This window comes from Vollenhovia emeryi, unplaced genomic scaffold (genome assembly GCF_000949405.1).
Source record: "Vollenhovia emeryi isolate VEMERY1.0 unplaced genomic scaffold, V.emery_V1.0 DF939147.1, whole genome shotgun sequence".
NCBI lineage: Eukaryota > Metazoa > Arthropoda > Insecta > Hymenoptera > Formicidae > Vollenhovia > Vollenhovia emeryi.
In genome coordinates, this window is record NW_011967219.1 from 55,375 (window position 1) to 71,575 (window position 16,201).

A 16,201-nucleotide genomic window follows, 5' to 3' on the forward strand; every position below is an offset into this window, starting at 1 on the left:
TTTCTTCATGAATGATGAGAGTGAATGTACTTTTATTCGACTTAACATGCATTAGAAAATTATTTACAACGTTGCCGCTTACAATCTAATAAATTACTTAACGTACTTCTCCATAAATTTGCGATGGAATTCGCTTCGCAGGGAATCGTTGATGAACACATCGTGCTTCTTCTTGGGTTCGGAGCGCGCGCAATTTTTAAAGACAACATCGTCGTCCCACCGTCTTCGCACCTTCATATCCACTCTTCCACTCTGCGAGGAATAGTTCAGCAAAGGGTTTCCCGAGAGAATATTTTCCATGCGTATTCTTTCCTCTTCCTGGCGCTTCTCCATTTCCTGCAAAATAATGTTTCATTTTATCCCTTGAAGGGCTGCGCGAAGGGAATGAAAACAGTAAGTCAAGTTTAATACATAACGCGGCTCAGCATTTACCTTCTTAGCTTGTTCCGCTGCTCGCTCCTTCTTAATCCTCTGAAGCTCGGCCAGCAGCGCGGCAGCATCGTCCTCCTCGCTGTCAGAATCCGACTCGTCTTCATCGAGTGGATCGTCCGCATCTAAACTGGCCGCGGGAACCTGATCTATCTTCTGCCTCTTTGCACTGGACGTAGTCGACTCTCTGGAAGGTTCAATGGCACGACGGCCTGAACCTTTATCCTTATCCGTCCGCTCTCTCTCCTCCAGTTCCTTTCTGAAGTCCCGATTTCGTAGCTCCTCGATTGTGCTTTGACCATGTTCCCTGCCGAGAGACAACAAATTAAAAACTTAATACGAAATATTCTTTACATATCTAACATTTGTTAATTTCTTTTTTCCAGCTCTTTAGCCAACTCTGGCAAAATTTACGCGACTATCAAGTGGATCTTGTAGACCTCGATACAATAAAGAATATTGGCTTCATCGACTGTTTCAACTAATAATATAAACAATTAGCATATAATGCGTCGAGTCAAACTACATATATAGCGAATCAATACAAGCAAACTCTGAGAAAATCAATTGCAAGTGAAAAGCTATTACTGGGATAATGACTCGTCGAGGTGAAAATGTATCTAATATCATAAAATTAACGTTACATTTCTGGCCGTCCAAAGTGCCAGTAACACAAAGATCGTTAGTATCTTATTGCGTGCCGTATGCTTATCAAGTGACATATACATTATTTATACATTCGACTGTATTGTATAGTGAGAAATAATTGACAGCTGGCCGAGGCAGTCATTTAAAATTATGACTGTTCTTTAAATACCTCAGTCTCAATTGTCAATCAACTACTTCTGCTTATGAATAGTATTAATTTCAATATTGGCTTTCAAGCTTTCGCGGCTGTTGTCTTCTTCAGTCGTAATGGCTTCCGGATGGTTCGCAAAAACATTGCCGTTTGCCTCATCAGGGCTGGGAGACTCTGATACCGAGTTCCCTTGAGTTGCGGTAGTCCTTAAATACCCGCGTCCCCATTCTTGTGGAGGGGATGGAGAGGGGAGAAAGGGCAGCATTAATTTTAATATTTTTTTGTCACAAAACGTCAATGTTCATTCTCTAAGCTGGTTCGATGACTTCACTTCTCTTTGGACAGTATTCCTAGTCAGATCTCCTATTCAAGACCGTCTTAAGATCATCTTTAGATACTCCATAGCCAATGAAATGTTCCACACGACATCTTTAGATAAATTCAAGACGGTCTTGAACGTAAGATCTGACTATGAATACCAGCCTTTGTCACTCAAGTTCAGATTATCACTTCTGTCTCGATCACATTACAAACTGATCATCAGCCTTTCTTGGGTCTCCTCGTGCGAAGTTACGCTACTTATAGGTCACCCAACTAGCAAGCTCTCTTATTGCCGCGGAACGTGAGATCAGTTTTGTTATTGCATCGCTGATAATAGGCTTGTTTTCTGTTCCTGCACTGGTGAACTAGTGCAGTAAGCTAGAATGAGAAAAAAAGATGCTTGTCTTACTCCAATTTATTGCACTAGTCCACCAGTGTAGGAACGGAAAACAAGCCTAATGGCTCAAGGCAGAGTCGAAATCAATTCATAACAATGCACCTTATTAGCAGTTAAAGACTGCTACAACGTTAACTTACGCACTGTCCACCGCGTTGGACCCTCCAAGCCCATCTGCTACTTGTTATCCTTCATCATCGAGAATTCTCAATTATTTATTTTCCTTCTTTGCATCATTACATGCTTGTTAAGGTGACAGAAAGAACGTACTCATCGCTCGGTGAGACAAAGGAGAGCGGGAGAAGAAGGTAGATTCAGGAACCATCGAGGCAAACCCCAGTGAGAAACTTTCGTGCGAGAACGCGGAATCCGCGCTTCTGCCTCTCTTAACCCGTCGACGAGGGCCACCGTGAGATTACGGCGTCCCAACGAGAAACGGCACGTCGAAACGACGTCGGATCGACATTGACCTGACGATTCGGACGTCAATTCGGCGTCGATCGAAGTCACTTCTCGTTGGGGCGCCATAACCTCAAAGTGGCCCTCGTCAACGCGTACGGACCGAGAGGCAGCGGCGCGGATTCCGCGTCCCCGCGCGAAAGTGACCCGTGCAATTGTCGTCGATCGATGAGAAAAGTCGACACCCCCAACTCCGTCGCTCACCTGTACTTGAGCTTCGTATGCGACGGCAGGTCCCTGCTGCTGTACTGCTTGGAGATCGCGCTCAGGTCCTTCTCGCCGCGTCCCTGGCCTCCCCGGGCGGGCTCGAAGGTCGGTCTCGCCGCCGTCGTCATGTCCTCGCGCAAGAATAACGGCGAATCTCAAGCTCCGGCGATCGCAACCTGGGCACTCCGGAGTCGCGAAATCTCGGCGAGATCCAAACGAGTCGTACGAACGTCGGGGATCCGACTGGAGAAGAGAGAATCGAAAGGGCGGTCCGTCTATCGATACTGTCGACCTCGAGCTATCGATTAAAGGCTCGCGCGACGACTGTCGACGCGAATTACGTTGACACAGTGGGAGCTTATCTATTAATAAATCTTCGTAGAGCTTTTATCTCACGGAGCGTCCTCCTCGGCGGCGTTCTCCGTGCCTCCGCGCGACGTTCACGTCGCGGCGCCGTTTCGCGAGGATCCTCCGTCCCGGGCCGGGCGCGGGCCGCCATCGATCTCGCGGGGAACGCGCGGGAAAATGCGATTTCGTCCCGCGCGCCCGATCGTCATCCCCGGCGATTTTGCGCCTCGTCCCGACGCGCCGTCGCCTCGGTCTCGCGATCGGCCTCCCGCGCGTGATTAAGAGCGGCGAAGAGAGAGAGGATCCCCGCGGACTCCAGTCCTGAGAGAGAGGAAACGAGAGGAGAGACCGTCTCTCGCCGCGAGGAGGATCCGACGGCGATCGTCTCGGGAGCGGGACGGGGCGGGGCGGGGCGGGAAGGGGACGGAACGCGACTGGTGAATGCCGGTGATGGCCGACGGGAGTTGCTCGCGCGATCCTGATCGATTGTGACGTGCCGCGGCAGGCGGCTGTCCCTCTCCAACCGTCGAGAGATGCGCCCGATCGTCCCCCGGCCCCCGGCCCCGGCGCGGCCGGGCACGGTGAGGACCGATGCTGCGGCCTGACGACGCGGCCGGCGGCGCGATCACGGCGGCTGCTGCTGCGGCGGCATCGGGTTCAGACGGCGGCGAGACCGAGCCGGGACGGCCCGATCGGCGTCGCGCGGCGTCGACGAGGATGGCGAGCGAGAGGAAGTTTACGCGCGGCCTGGGGAAGCCCGGCATGGCGGCCCAGCTGCGGGAGACCGTGTCCCAGGTCGTCCGCGAGAGCACGGTGCAGGTGAGAGAGAGAGAAAGAGACACCGACCGACCGACTTTCGAGTCGTCCCCGCGAGTTTGGCCCCGTCGCGCGAGCACGGTGTAAACAATCGTCGGGTGCTCGAGATTTCGTTGTCCCAGTTTCGCAGCCTGGTCGTCCCACGTCGCGTCCGGTCGAGCGGGAACGAGGTCGCCTGAGATGTCGCGCTCACCGCAGCCGCTGGCTTTACGGAATTTAAAACGTGCCGTGTTTATTTGCAGAATAAGCCGCATTTGGTCGAGCCCATTGACTTCGAGAGTTTCGTGCTGAAGAATAAGACGCTGCTGCAAAACGATCCTCAGCGGGAGCTGCTGCTGTACCCCCAGGATGATATTTCTGTAAGTTGTGGCTTTCGCGTTTGCTTATCTATATCAGCGTGTTGCCGACGTGCCTTCCAGTTATAGATAAGCGAACAAAGCAAGAATGGCAATAGGATACAGCGATAAAGTTGCGAAATACGCAAAGAATATAATTGATACACAATTTAATTCTACAACGTAAAAGTATCTTGTTAAAAAAGTGTACTTTTTAAAACGGTAGATAATTATAGCCACTACTGATTATTTATGTGTCAATGATTGCTGTTGTGAAATTCGCTTTTTCCCCGCAGCAAGTGGTTCTGCCAAGGAGATATCGCAGCGTGGTACCGACGGCGCAGCAAATTACGGAATGCGAGGAAGGAGAGGAGAGTCTCCTGACGAAGGAGTGTCTATCCAGCTATACGTCCAATTGGAATCTTGTGCATTACAAGTACGCGGCGTACAGCGGGACTTATCTCGAGTTGCCAAGGTACGCGGGTTCGGTGCTCGCGATTAATTGGGATTAATCTGTCCGCTCTTATGTGTATAGATGCCATTTATTTCGTAAATTTCCAGAATATCGAAAGCGGACGAACTGAAGGACGAGGTGTACGAAATCGATACCGAGGTGGATCAAGTGGATGAGGTAAAGTGTCCTTTTGTTCCGTAAGATTTGCAGATCGGCTTCAGGTCTTTAGAAATTCGGGTTGTTTGATATCGTCCCGATATTGCTGTACTTCCGTCGCGTGTTTAGAGCCAAAAAATGTGATCCGCGTGCATTTTCGCAGGACTTGACGAAGAATGACGGCATAACGAAAGAAGGTTACTTGATGAAGGGGCCTGAGATTAGTAGCACGGATAGAATGTTTTCTCACATCGGGTCGAAATCGTTCAAGAGACGCTTCTGCCATCTCAGGCAGGAGGTTGACGGCACGTATATACTCGAGTTTTTCAAAGACGAGAGGAAGGGCGAGGCGAAGCTGACGATAGTGATGGACTTTTGCACGGAGGTCGTGAGGAATCCGAAGCGCGGGAGATATTGCTTCGAGCTGCGGATGAGTGACAGTCACAAGTCTACCTTGGCCGCCGATACTGAGGCCGATATGCAAGATTGGCTGTTGAAGCTCAGCTCCGTCATACAACATTACAAGCAGCAGGAGGAAAAGCGTGCTGCTTCGCTAGAGAGAACCTGTAATACACCTCCGCCGTCGCCACAACCTATGCAGGTAGCACAAGATTATCTTAATGTTATTAAATCTGAACTTTTTAAACGGTGAAAGTTTATCCAAGATGCGACAAGAGGGAATTGTTCATTAAAGTGAGTTTAACGTACCTTTGATTTTAGGTTTATGGCACATTGAAGGGTCTTGAGCAGAGTATGAATCCGCAACTAATAAAATACTCCAGGGAGACTGACACCAGCATTGCTTTAGCCAGGAGAGAGAACAGAAAAAGACTGTTCAGTGTGTATCCTTACATACCCCATGCTAAAACGCACGTAGGGCAGTCTGCCGACAACGTAGACCCTTACAAGGAGCAATTTGGCCACAGGATCCTCGTCAAGTGCGAGAGTCTTAAATTTAGACTGCAAGCACCTATCGACGAAAAGGAATCTCTTTGTCAAGTGGAGCCTTATCATACAGTGTTGAGTCTTTTCGACGCAAGAAATGGCAGAAAACTCACGGAGAACTTTCACTTCGATGTTAATCATGAAATAGTGCGAGACATGGCGAGAGAGCTTGGTCCTGCGGGAATTACGACAGAAACGGAGGACGTTACTCTTCCCGGGGAATTGAAAAACATTCCTTCGGACTGGATTAAATATCCGAAACAAGTACGATTGTTTAAGTACAAAAAAAAAGGAAGAATAAGACATTGATAATTCTGAAGTGTATATAAATGTTCAGGATGTGAATCTATTGATAGAATAAGAATTTATGAAGACAATTACTGTTGCAGGCTATATTCAACATTAGTAATCCTCACCCAGATATATTTCTCGTCGTAAGAATAGACAAGTTGCTTCAAGGAAACATATATCAGACTTCAGAGCCATATTTGAGAACCACCAAGGATCCAAGATTGGGCTTTAAGGTGCACAAACAAGTCCGAGCGTGTTGCCAAAGGTGAGATTATAAATCATTCAGATATTTTTTAATATAACGTCGAGTGTAAACCTTACGTTTTTAAGCAAATACTTAATAATTAAGGAGATGTATAAGCTTGATTGTACGAGACAAATGTTCTTTTTTTTTCCAGACTGGGGAACTATAGAATGCCGTTTGCGTGGGCTGCAAGACCACTGTTTAGATTGTATAGCAGCGAGTTGGATACATCCTCGGATTTTCCAGCAATATACAGGCAGGAGGGTAATAAGATAAAAGACGAGGAGCTACTAAAACTTCTTTCGGAGTACAGGAAGTATGTATTAATAGTAAATTCATATAATTCAAAGTTTTATGCATTATGGAGTTCAACACGTGTACGCTATTAAACGTTATATCAGCAAAATTTTGCTCGCAGGCCCGAGAAGCTTAGCAAATTGACTGTGATACCTGGTTGGCTGAAAATTAAAATAGAGCCTATTACGGACATTCCTGAAAGTGCGTAATCAATTAATATATTTTACGATTGAATAGAGAAGATGCTATCTTCAGTCAGGCTGAATCTTGGTAGTCTAATTATCTTTCTGTGTGGATTTTGCATCTTTTTTCCAACTCGACAAACCGCGTTGATTATTTGAAATACAGTATTGAAACAGTAAAACCACATACTTAAATCGATACTCGATTTAATTTTTGAAGTTACTAACTACTATTTTTTACCATTTTCATACAATAAACGTGTATTTTCTATAAAAAAATTCCGGTTTCATCATATATGATAATAAGTTTTGAAGAAACTTAAAGATGCAGCATTAGTATGCAAGAATCACACAATTTTTGTTCATCATACAATTTGTAACTTAATTCTAAATAATTTAACGAATTTTTCGTAATAAGTAACAGCTTCAATAATTCTCATTGCTATGAAAAGAAAAATTGTAGTGAATAGTTTGGAACGATTCCAGGTATACGATACATAAAATACGATTTCTAGATACATTGTCGACGTGCCTGGCACCGTTAAAGCCATTTCCAATCCCACCAACGGTGGAGCCGACGATCGAGGTCGCCGAGTTCGAGAGCACCTCCGAGAGGGATGTGCACCCATACACGACGTACATCAATCATCTGTACGTGTATCCGCAGACGCTCAATTTCGATAGTCAGAAAATGTTTACCCGAGCTAGGAACATAGCGTGCATCGTGGAGCTCCGCGACGATGACGGCGAGAACGCCAAGCCTTTACGAGTATGCGATAAAAAATATCAAGTAATTTGAAAATCAAGAAAGTGGCTTCATCTTCCTTCTACTATTTTTTAAATAGGTGATTTATGGGAGACCGGGTTCACCGTTGCTATGCGTACGAGCGTCGTGCGCCGTGTTGCACCACAGCGCAGTGCCTTCTTGGTATGAGGAAATCAAGATTAAGCTACCCACAAAATTGCACGCGAAACACCATATACTATTTTCCTTCTATCACATAAGTTGCGACATGAACAAAAAGAAAGAGAACGGCGTTGAGAACTGTGTCGGCTATGCATGGGCACCTTTGCTGCATAAAGGAAGGTGAGAGGTTCGATAAATCGATAATGGATGAGAATTTCCTCTAGCATATTTTGCAATATCTTGTTATAACATTTGGATGATAGAAATAAACTGCATTTTCGATTTTTTTCTATACTTTGTATAGACTGAACGTGGATATAGAATCGAATATCCAGGTATTGCCTGTGGCGACGCATTTACCGTCGGGATACCTTTCCATACAACCCCTTGGACTAGGGAAAGGGGTAAGAGTAAGATCGATCATTGGTATTGTCAATTGGCGACGCAGTTCGGATGACATGAGGGTGACTTGAATGTTTTCGTAGAACGCAGGACCGGATATCACTTGGATTGATTCGCAACGACCAATCTTTACGGTGTCTTTTCAATTAATTTCGACGGTATTCACGCGGGACCTCCATCTGCACAATCTGTTCGTCCACGCCGAGCGCATCTTGGACACTAAACCCTCGGCAACGCCCTCGGATTCGGAAACGTGCAAAATCCTGAAGGCGGCGCACGCGGTTCAACTAGTCACCGTTATCACATTTCTTCCAACTATATTGAATCAACTGTTCGTGTTGTTGACGTGCAACACCAGCCAGGAAGTCGGATTGTACGTGATTAGGGTCTTGATACATTTAATAAACATGGTGCACGAGGCCGGGCGTAAGGAAATTTTACAAGCGTACATCAAGGTAGGATTTAGGAGTATGTTTAATAAGTATTCAATTTTTTATTTAATAAGTATTTATTGACTCTTAATTGTTGAAAGTTTAATTTATTTTGCGGTTGGCCTGATTCTACCCTAGTTTTCTGATTCTAGTTCGTTTTTGTACTGCCTCCTCTACGAAATGGTAACGTCGCGGTTCACGAGCAACTGGCGAAGCACTTGCCAACTTTGCTACAACCGAGCAATACCGATTTTCTGGTGGTGAACAAGTTCATGCATCACTCGAGCTTCTTTTTCGAAACAATGATCAAAAGTATGGTGCAATATCTACTGAGTACTGGTAGGATAAAGGTGAGTTATTACTTTGAGATCTTGAAACTTGGCAACTATTAATGTCGATAAAGCAAGATTATTTGTAATTAAATGTTGATTCGCTCACTTTTCAGTGTTTCGTATTTATCAAAATTAATTAGCAATTTGTCTTTTATTGGGGACTTGAATAAGTTCTCGCTGGTTCCCGACAGATGATGTTATCTAGTAGTGGCTAACGATGGACAATACTTTGAATGACGTGTTCTTTACTAATTGTTTTAAATAAAGCATTCATTTTCACGAAAAAAAAAACAGCGAGAACTTACTCAAGTCCCCAGTATAAAAATTATTTAAGCAGCGGACTTATTCTTCTCTAGATGCATAGAAACGAGCGATTCTCAAAAGATTATCAAGAGAAGATCAAGATGTTACTAGACGTGATTATGCCATACTTAATGACCAAGTACAAAGAAATGCCGGTGGAGACGCATGAATTGAACAAGAGTCTCGCACAATTTTTGAAGGTATTTAATATCGCACGACTATCACATGCATTTTTATCACTATTTTGATTTTAATTATTGGGGCACACAGCGATGTCTCACTTTCATGGACCGTGGCTTTGTGTTTCGTCTCATCAATTCTTACTTGGACAACTTTTCGCCTGGCGACCAGCGCACGCTGCACGATTTCAAGTTCGCCTTTCTGCAAATTGTCTGCTCCCACGAGCACTATGTGTCCTTCAACTTGCCGATGATGCAGTCGCGACTTGCTTCCAGAGGTAAGAGCTCTCATGTCGTCGATACGTACAAGGATTACGGTGAAAATGTACTAATTTATTGCAACTTAATTGTTTCGCGTGTTCAAAAGATACTGAGAATGACACTGAGTGTGAGAGTGAACCAGAATGCGAGGGTACGTTTATAATTACATTCATACACAAATATGTGTGTTATGTGTATGTTCTTGTTCATAGCAGGTATCTGTTATGTATTTTCTCTTTTGTAGCAAAATATAGTTACTGCCAGTTATAATTTACAATTAGTTTTAAGACATTGAGATTTGAGAATTAAAGGTTTCTCAGCTCAACAATCACATGTCTCTTACACGTTATTTGTATTTTTATAGGATCGTGCACTGATAGTCTTACATATATTTTTCTACTCGTCTGTATCTTATACTTGCACTTGTAACACCATGCATTGTTTCACTTACATTACACAATTAGAGATAATACATATTAAAAGCAAATGAAACAGAAGTGCTTGTTTGACAACAGATCTAATGAACGAGTATTGCCTCACGGAGGAGTTTTGCAAGCACCACTTCCTGGCTGGTCTTCTGATGCAAGAAGTTAAGACCTCCCTCAATGAGATCGTGCAGATCCGTAAGGTCGCCATTGGCACCTTACGAGATCTAATGGCGAAACATGAGTTAGATGACAGATATCAGAATAAGGTGCGACTTTTATATGTTTATGATCACAAGTCGTTCTTAGCATAGGAATTTAAGAAATTGCGTTGTTGGGGAAAAATTGGACCAAATCATTTTCCTCTAGTAATTTTTATTAATAGATGCTTTACGTTTTGAATCTAATTGTTTCAGGGTCAATTAAGCAGAATAGCATCGATTTACATACCGTGGCTTGGCATCGTATTGGAGAATTTGCATCGACTGCAGTTGGTAGAGGAGAACGAGATCAAGATAGAAATCAAACAGAATGGCACTAACAGAGTGTCAACCAGCAGCTCGTTTCTGACAACGAAGGACACCGGTTCCACGACCGCGGGTACACCGAGGTCTATTCACAGGTACATGCCAGTATATGATAAAACGATACGACAGATAATGATTAATTAATTGAAAGTGATCAAAGAGAACTTTCGATGCCGCACAGACTGACTCTTCACCTGGACACTCAATCGCCCATAAGATCGTCCATGCATCTGCGAGATTCCACATACTTTGCCGCCATCGCGGGTCAAGGGTTGGTAAACGGCTATTCCTGCACCAGCGTTGAGTCCGATACGTCGACGGTGTCCGGTGCCTCACAGTCCAACATTTCCCAAGAGACCACCATCGTGAGAGAGTTGCCGGAAAACGGAACGGGCGAGAGAAAGAGACATTCGCGTACCTTGAGTGTGACGCAGTCGTCGCCCAGGTGCGATAAATTGCAGCCCTCGGAAGTAAAGGATATATTACTTTGTTTCCTGTTCATTGTCAAGTACTTGGGTGATCATCAGGTGATCGCATGGTGGCAGCAATGCAACGATACGGAAGTACTGAACTTCTTCACAGTGATCGAGTAGGTAGCAAGACTGACAGTATATAGTAAATAGTAAAAAATATTGTTTTCTGAAAAAATATACTCTCGTATATGAATGTCATTATATGATTGTATGATTGGATTGTGTACGTATCGATATGTATTTTCGTATACTCATTTCTAGAGTTTACACAATGCTTTCTTTTATTTTTAGGATGAGTTTACATCATTTCAAGTATATCGGCAAGAGACAAATAGCCGTGAATGCCGCGAGTAATGTTGGAAAGCCCCGCACTGTCAAAGCAATGACATTACCCGCTAGAATGGCACCGCCAGACTTTACCACTGAAAGTCCCGCTACTAGCACGTTACAACCTCACAATACAGTTACTAGAGAGAATCTGGTGGAAAATGACAGCAGCAAAATGTATCAAGCTCTACTGGAGGCAAATATGGCAACGGAAGTTGGCCTCATTGCGCTGGATTGCTTGGGTCTCTTTTGCATCCACTTTAAAGTAATTTTTATGTTTATTTCATCAAAGTTTCTATTTCCTTGATTTTACATGTAAAATATATCATGAATTATTTTCTAAAAAAAAAAACATGATTTGGCAGTCGTTTCCATCGAAGACAATTGTGTGTGCTACACAATGGCACGATTAAAAATTGAAAAATTGATCGATTAATTTAGACAACAAGATCTCAATAAATAAAAATATAAATATGTTCACAAGTGAGAAATCTTAAAATAGTCAAAAAGTTGGTACAAGTTCACATAGATAACAAATATTAAAATGTATAAATTAAAATATAAATACATGTGGCATCTTTGGTCTAAATTGATCAATCGAAACATGATTAGAAATTGTGGTGACTGCAAAACATTAACACGTTCTCATTTTTTTTGCAGGATATTCTCTTAGCAAATGAAGGCGACAACGCAGTCATGCAAAAATTTTTCAATATTTATTTGTCGTTCCTTCAAGTCGGTCAGTCCGAAACTCTATTGCGTCATGTTTTCGCTGGACTCCGAGCTTTTTTGAATAACTATTCCGTCGCGCTTTTCCAAGGTAATTGTTAATTTTCGGAACTACGAAAATTAAGTTTCATTTGTAAAGAACAAGATTAAATACACAATTGGTCCTCAATGGTAGAGAGCACATATGATAGGCACGTGTAAAACAGTGCAACAATGCTTTGAATACACTTTTTTTTCCTTGTAGGCAACGCTGTGCTTTGCGGACGTTTGTGTTATGAGCTGCTGCGTTGCTGTAACAGCAAGTTAAGTTCCATACGGCAGGAGTCCTGCGCTTTGCTATATTTGCTAATGCGAAGTAATTTTGAGTTTACCAGTCGAAAAGGATTGACTAGAGTGCATTTGCAGGTACAATACTCTTAAGGAGCACAATCTCTACGTTTGGTTTATTTAACGATGTATATTATCATTGTCATTTTTAGCCGAATTATACAAGCTTTACATTTTATCATTTGATCCGTGCATGTTGTAGGTGATAATTTCAGTCTCCCAAATGTTAGGGAACGTAATCGGTCTGAACAACTCGCGGTTTCAAGAATCGCTGTCGTTGATCAACAGTTACGCCTCCTCTGACAAAGTTATGAAGGGCACGGGTTTCCCAGTTGAAGTGAAAGATCTCAATAAAAGAATACGAACGGTTTTAATGGCAACCGCGCAAATGCGGGAGCATAATAACGATCCTGAGATGCTGGTTGATTTGCAACACAGTTTGGCCAATTCTTACGCTAGCACACCTGAATTGAGGCATACCTGGCTGGAAACGATGGCCAGGAACCATGCCAGGGATGGCAATTTCTCCGAGGTACTTGTTTTTACAAATTATCTTGACAAAAAAATACTCTTGTAAATGTGCTTTTTTGTTTGAATTTCTTACCTAATGGATACTTAACATGCATTTTTTTTTATTTTTAAGGCTGCTTGTTGTCAACTGCACATCGCAGCATTAATGGCTGAATATCTGAAATTGCGGAAAGTTCATCCATGGGGCGCAGAGGCTTTCGATCAAATCTCCATGAACATATCGAAGGACGAGCGTAATCTCAAACTCGATGCTGGTGAGATTTGTATGTTTATTTTATAGCATCACGTTTTTATCATTTGTGTCTGTTACATTTTTATTTTATTCATCCAAATTAAGAACAGCTGTAGGAAACATCGATCTTGTTTCAGGCATTCAAGATATCCACTACAACGAAAGTTTACTTCTCGAGCAACTGGAAGTTTGTGCAGATACGTTGGAGAAGGCCGAGCGCTTCGAATTGCTTGGGCATTTATATCGCTTAATAGTTCCTATATACGAAAAGAAGAGAAATTACGAAGCTTTGGCCAACTGTTATACGCATTTGGCGCAAGCCTATAATAAAATTGTGGAGGTAACACGAACTGGAAAGCGATTACTCGGGAGGTTCTACAGAGTAGCATTCTTCGGCATGGTAAAATAACATCAGCAGAGAGCATATATTTTTAGAATACACAGAATACTAAAGTTAACACATGCTATTATCTAGGCGTACTTCGAGGAGGAAAATGGTCAAGAATACATCTATAAAGAACCGAAAGTGACATCGTTATCTGAAATATCCGAACGTCTATTACGTTTGTACAGCGAAAAATTCGGGTCTGAGAACGTTAAGATGATAATGGATTCTGTGCCGGTCGACGTAAGCGAATTGGATCCTAAGATAGCGTACATTCAGGTAACGCATGTCACACCGTACTTTGAGAAAACTGAGTTGGAAGTGCGACAGACCGAGTTCGAGCAGAATCACAACGTTTCCTGCTTTATGTTCGAAACACCATTTACTAAGGAGGGCAAGGCAAGAGGCAGCCCAGAGGATCAGTGGAAACGTAGAACTATTCTCACAAGTACGGTCAAACGTCAAATAATCCGATAATCGTCTAATAATCAGATAATCGAATTAATCGGTTATCTGAGATTTTGCTTTATTGAAAAAGAAGCACGGAGATATATGCTTGTTCTTGCAGCGCAATATGCTTTTCCGTATGTGAAGAAGCGCATCGGGATTGCTGAGAAACGGATAGTGGAGCTCAGCCCTATCGAGGTCGCTTTGGATGAGATGAGGCAACGCGTTCAGGAATTGGAAGATGTGGCTTTGATCGGACCGACGGATGTGAAAAAACTGCAGTTACGTCTTCAGGGTAGCATTTGCGTTACGGTGAACGCCGGTCCTTTAGCTTACGCCTCCGCATTCCTGGATCCCGCGCTGTCTCCGCAATATCCCGATGACAAAGTAGAAGAATTGAAGGATGTTTTTAGGTATGTTTTGCCATCGTATACCTCGTATAATCTCTTATATGCGGGATATTGCTGTCATTTAATAAGAAATTCTCTTGCGATTTCAGGGAATTCGTCAAGATATGTTATACAGCATTACAAATTAATAGCAAACTGATCACGCCGGACCAACACGAGTATCAGGAAGTATTGCGTGAGAACTACCAAAAACTGTGCCAGAGTTTATCGTCCTTATTCGGGGAACCGATATGGCCAGATGAGCAAGTAGGAAGCTTCAAACGCAATAGCGCGGCCCTCTTCAGCGCTATCAGCGGTGCTAACAATCACACTAGTACAGCCTAAGTCAATAATCTTAGAACATTGATCCAACAGACCTCAGATTTGTTTACCACTTTTTAGCATAATATACCTAAGGTTCTTCCAAGCACAAGCTTGTGAAATATTTATATCATAAATATTAATGCCTTGTATTTCTACTCTCCTTGACGCGTCATTTATGAATTTATGATCAAATGTCTGTAACAATTTTATAACTTTTGCACTGGCCTAATGGAGAAGACTCTTCGATCACTGCCAGATCTTTTGGACGAGGCGTTTACGAATGTCCCAGAAAGATCCCGAGTATAGGGAGTACGTAAGAATAAATTGTAGCCGATCTGTAATTGTTCAAAAATTTTCACAAAGCCAATAAGAACTGCTTTTACACACTAAGCCTATAATGTTGATGTTGCAGTTCGATAAGTTGCGATTCAACTAGTAGAATAAGTTGGTTCATATACCAGGGCATTTATATAATACATTTATGGCGAGTAAAAATGTACTGGTACATACACCTCAGTTCTTTCACTATGGATAATGTTAGTCCATAAGGCATTTATATTTGATGTCTGTATATAATCACCTTTATTAGGATTTTTGTCCTTTTATTGATTAGAAAAAGGAACGTATAATCTAATTAATTAATCGACAAAAATAATTTCACGAAATGAGAGAAATTTATCCACTAGTAATACTTGAATCGACACAATAAGATTACTGTCTTATCGTGTGTTTCAATTCAACTTTTCTTGTCACAACTCTGTAATTTAATGCGCGTTATTTTACATCTAACAATTACACGCAGACTTGCTGTTTGTGCTTATTTTACTATCGACATTAAGTTTTCGCTTTATCGATAAGTATTGAATAAACTTTTTGCCCAGTGCGCATTGCTGCAATATATATATAGAGGATTTATCAAATACCTATGTAGACACTTTATGTAAAAATTGATATTTGTATATATATATCACTTGATTAATTTCTTGCGTGCGTATAAGTGCTGTGTAGTCGGCTGTTTTAGAGATATTGAAGGGAAAGTATTAGATCTTTTAATGCTATAGATCGTCGAATATTTTATCCAGCAGTTATGTGAACTTACGTATGCGCTTGCACACTATTAGTAGTACAAAGATGATACAGATTGAGTAATTTCTATGCCAATTATTGGAATTTATAGAGAATTAAATGAAAGTTTGTTCATATTTTAGAGAGGAAGAAAGAGCTGTAGCACATGGCTACAGTTTATCGACGGGAAACAAGTCCGACCACTTTGATACCTTGCAAATACGCACAAAAGTGATGTTACATATTGATAATTATTTGTGAAAGTGCAGACATAAGATTTTATAAATCGAGAATACGAGAGAGAAAGGGACAGAGAGAGAGAGAGAGAGAGAAAGAATATGTAAATTTATTTGTATAAGCAGTGAAATTGATGCGAATATTGTAGTTCAGTAACAGCTTTAAGAATAAACAATATGTATTGAAACAGAAACTTTTAAATATACGCGGAAACTAATGGTTTAAAAATTTTTTTCTCATAATTTGCATACACAAATGTAAAAATTTTAAAAACTTGTTACATTATAA

General features: G+C 42.3%; 2 protein-coding genes across 6 annotated transcripts; one reads left to right on the forward strand and one right to left on the reverse strand.

The window, feature by feature from the left end:
- LOC105565992 (protein CWC15 homolog B) lies at nucleotides 1–3,075 on the reverse strand. Its single transcript, XM_012019636.1, has 3 exons — nucleotides 2,610–3,075; nucleotides 433–736; nucleotides 1–336 (listed from the first exon to the last, which is right to left on the reverse strand). The coding sequence occupies exons 1-3, from the start codon at nucleotides 2,738–2,740 to the stop codon at nucleotides 94–96; spliced, it is 678 nt and encodes a 225-aa protein (XP_011875026.1). The 5' UTR covers nucleotides 2,741–3,075; the 3' UTR covers nucleotides 1–93.
- Nucleotides 3,076–3,662: 587 nt separating this feature from the next.
- Nucleotides 3,663–16,141, forward strand: LOC105565993 (dedicator of cytokinesis protein 9). Of its 5 annotated transcripts, none has more exons than XM_012019640.1 (29): nucleotides 3,663–3,779; nucleotides 4,019–4,135; nucleotides 4,408–4,586; nucleotides 4,673–4,742; nucleotides 4,885–5,322; nucleotides 5,442–5,930; nucleotides 6,056–6,222; nucleotides 6,356–6,517; nucleotides 6,620–6,699; nucleotides 7,196–7,449; nucleotides 7,526–7,767; nucleotides 7,892–7,997; nucleotides 8,073–8,444; nucleotides 8,573–8,770; nucleotides 9,109–9,255; nucleotides 9,326–9,512; nucleotides 9,602–9,646; nucleotides 10,011–10,189; nucleotides 10,337–10,542; nucleotides 10,629–11,036; nucleotides 11,212–11,512; nucleotides 11,908–12,067; nucleotides 12,221–12,381; nucleotides 12,506–12,835; nucleotides 12,947–13,088; nucleotides 13,204–13,466; nucleotides 13,542–13,899; nucleotides 14,020–14,311; nucleotides 14,398–16,141. In XM_012019640.1, the coding sequence occupies exons 1-29, from the start codon at nucleotides 3,678–3,680 to the stop codon at nucleotides 14,630–14,632; spliced, it is 6,390 nt and encodes a 2,129-aa protein (XP_011875030.1). In that variant the 5' UTR covers nucleotides 3,663–3,677; the 3' UTR covers nucleotides 14,633–16,141. The 5 variants fall into 5 exon arrangements, with proteins under 5 accessions (XP_011875030.1, XP_011875027.1, XP_011875028.1 ...); XM_012019637.1 differs by having other exon boundaries at nucleotides 3,666–3,779; nucleotides 12,947–13,097; XM_012019638.1 differs by having other exon boundaries at nucleotides 3,666–3,779; nucleotides 7,892–7,991; nucleotides 12,947–13,097.
- The last annotated feature ends 60 nt before the right edge of the window (nucleotides 16,142–16,201 follow it).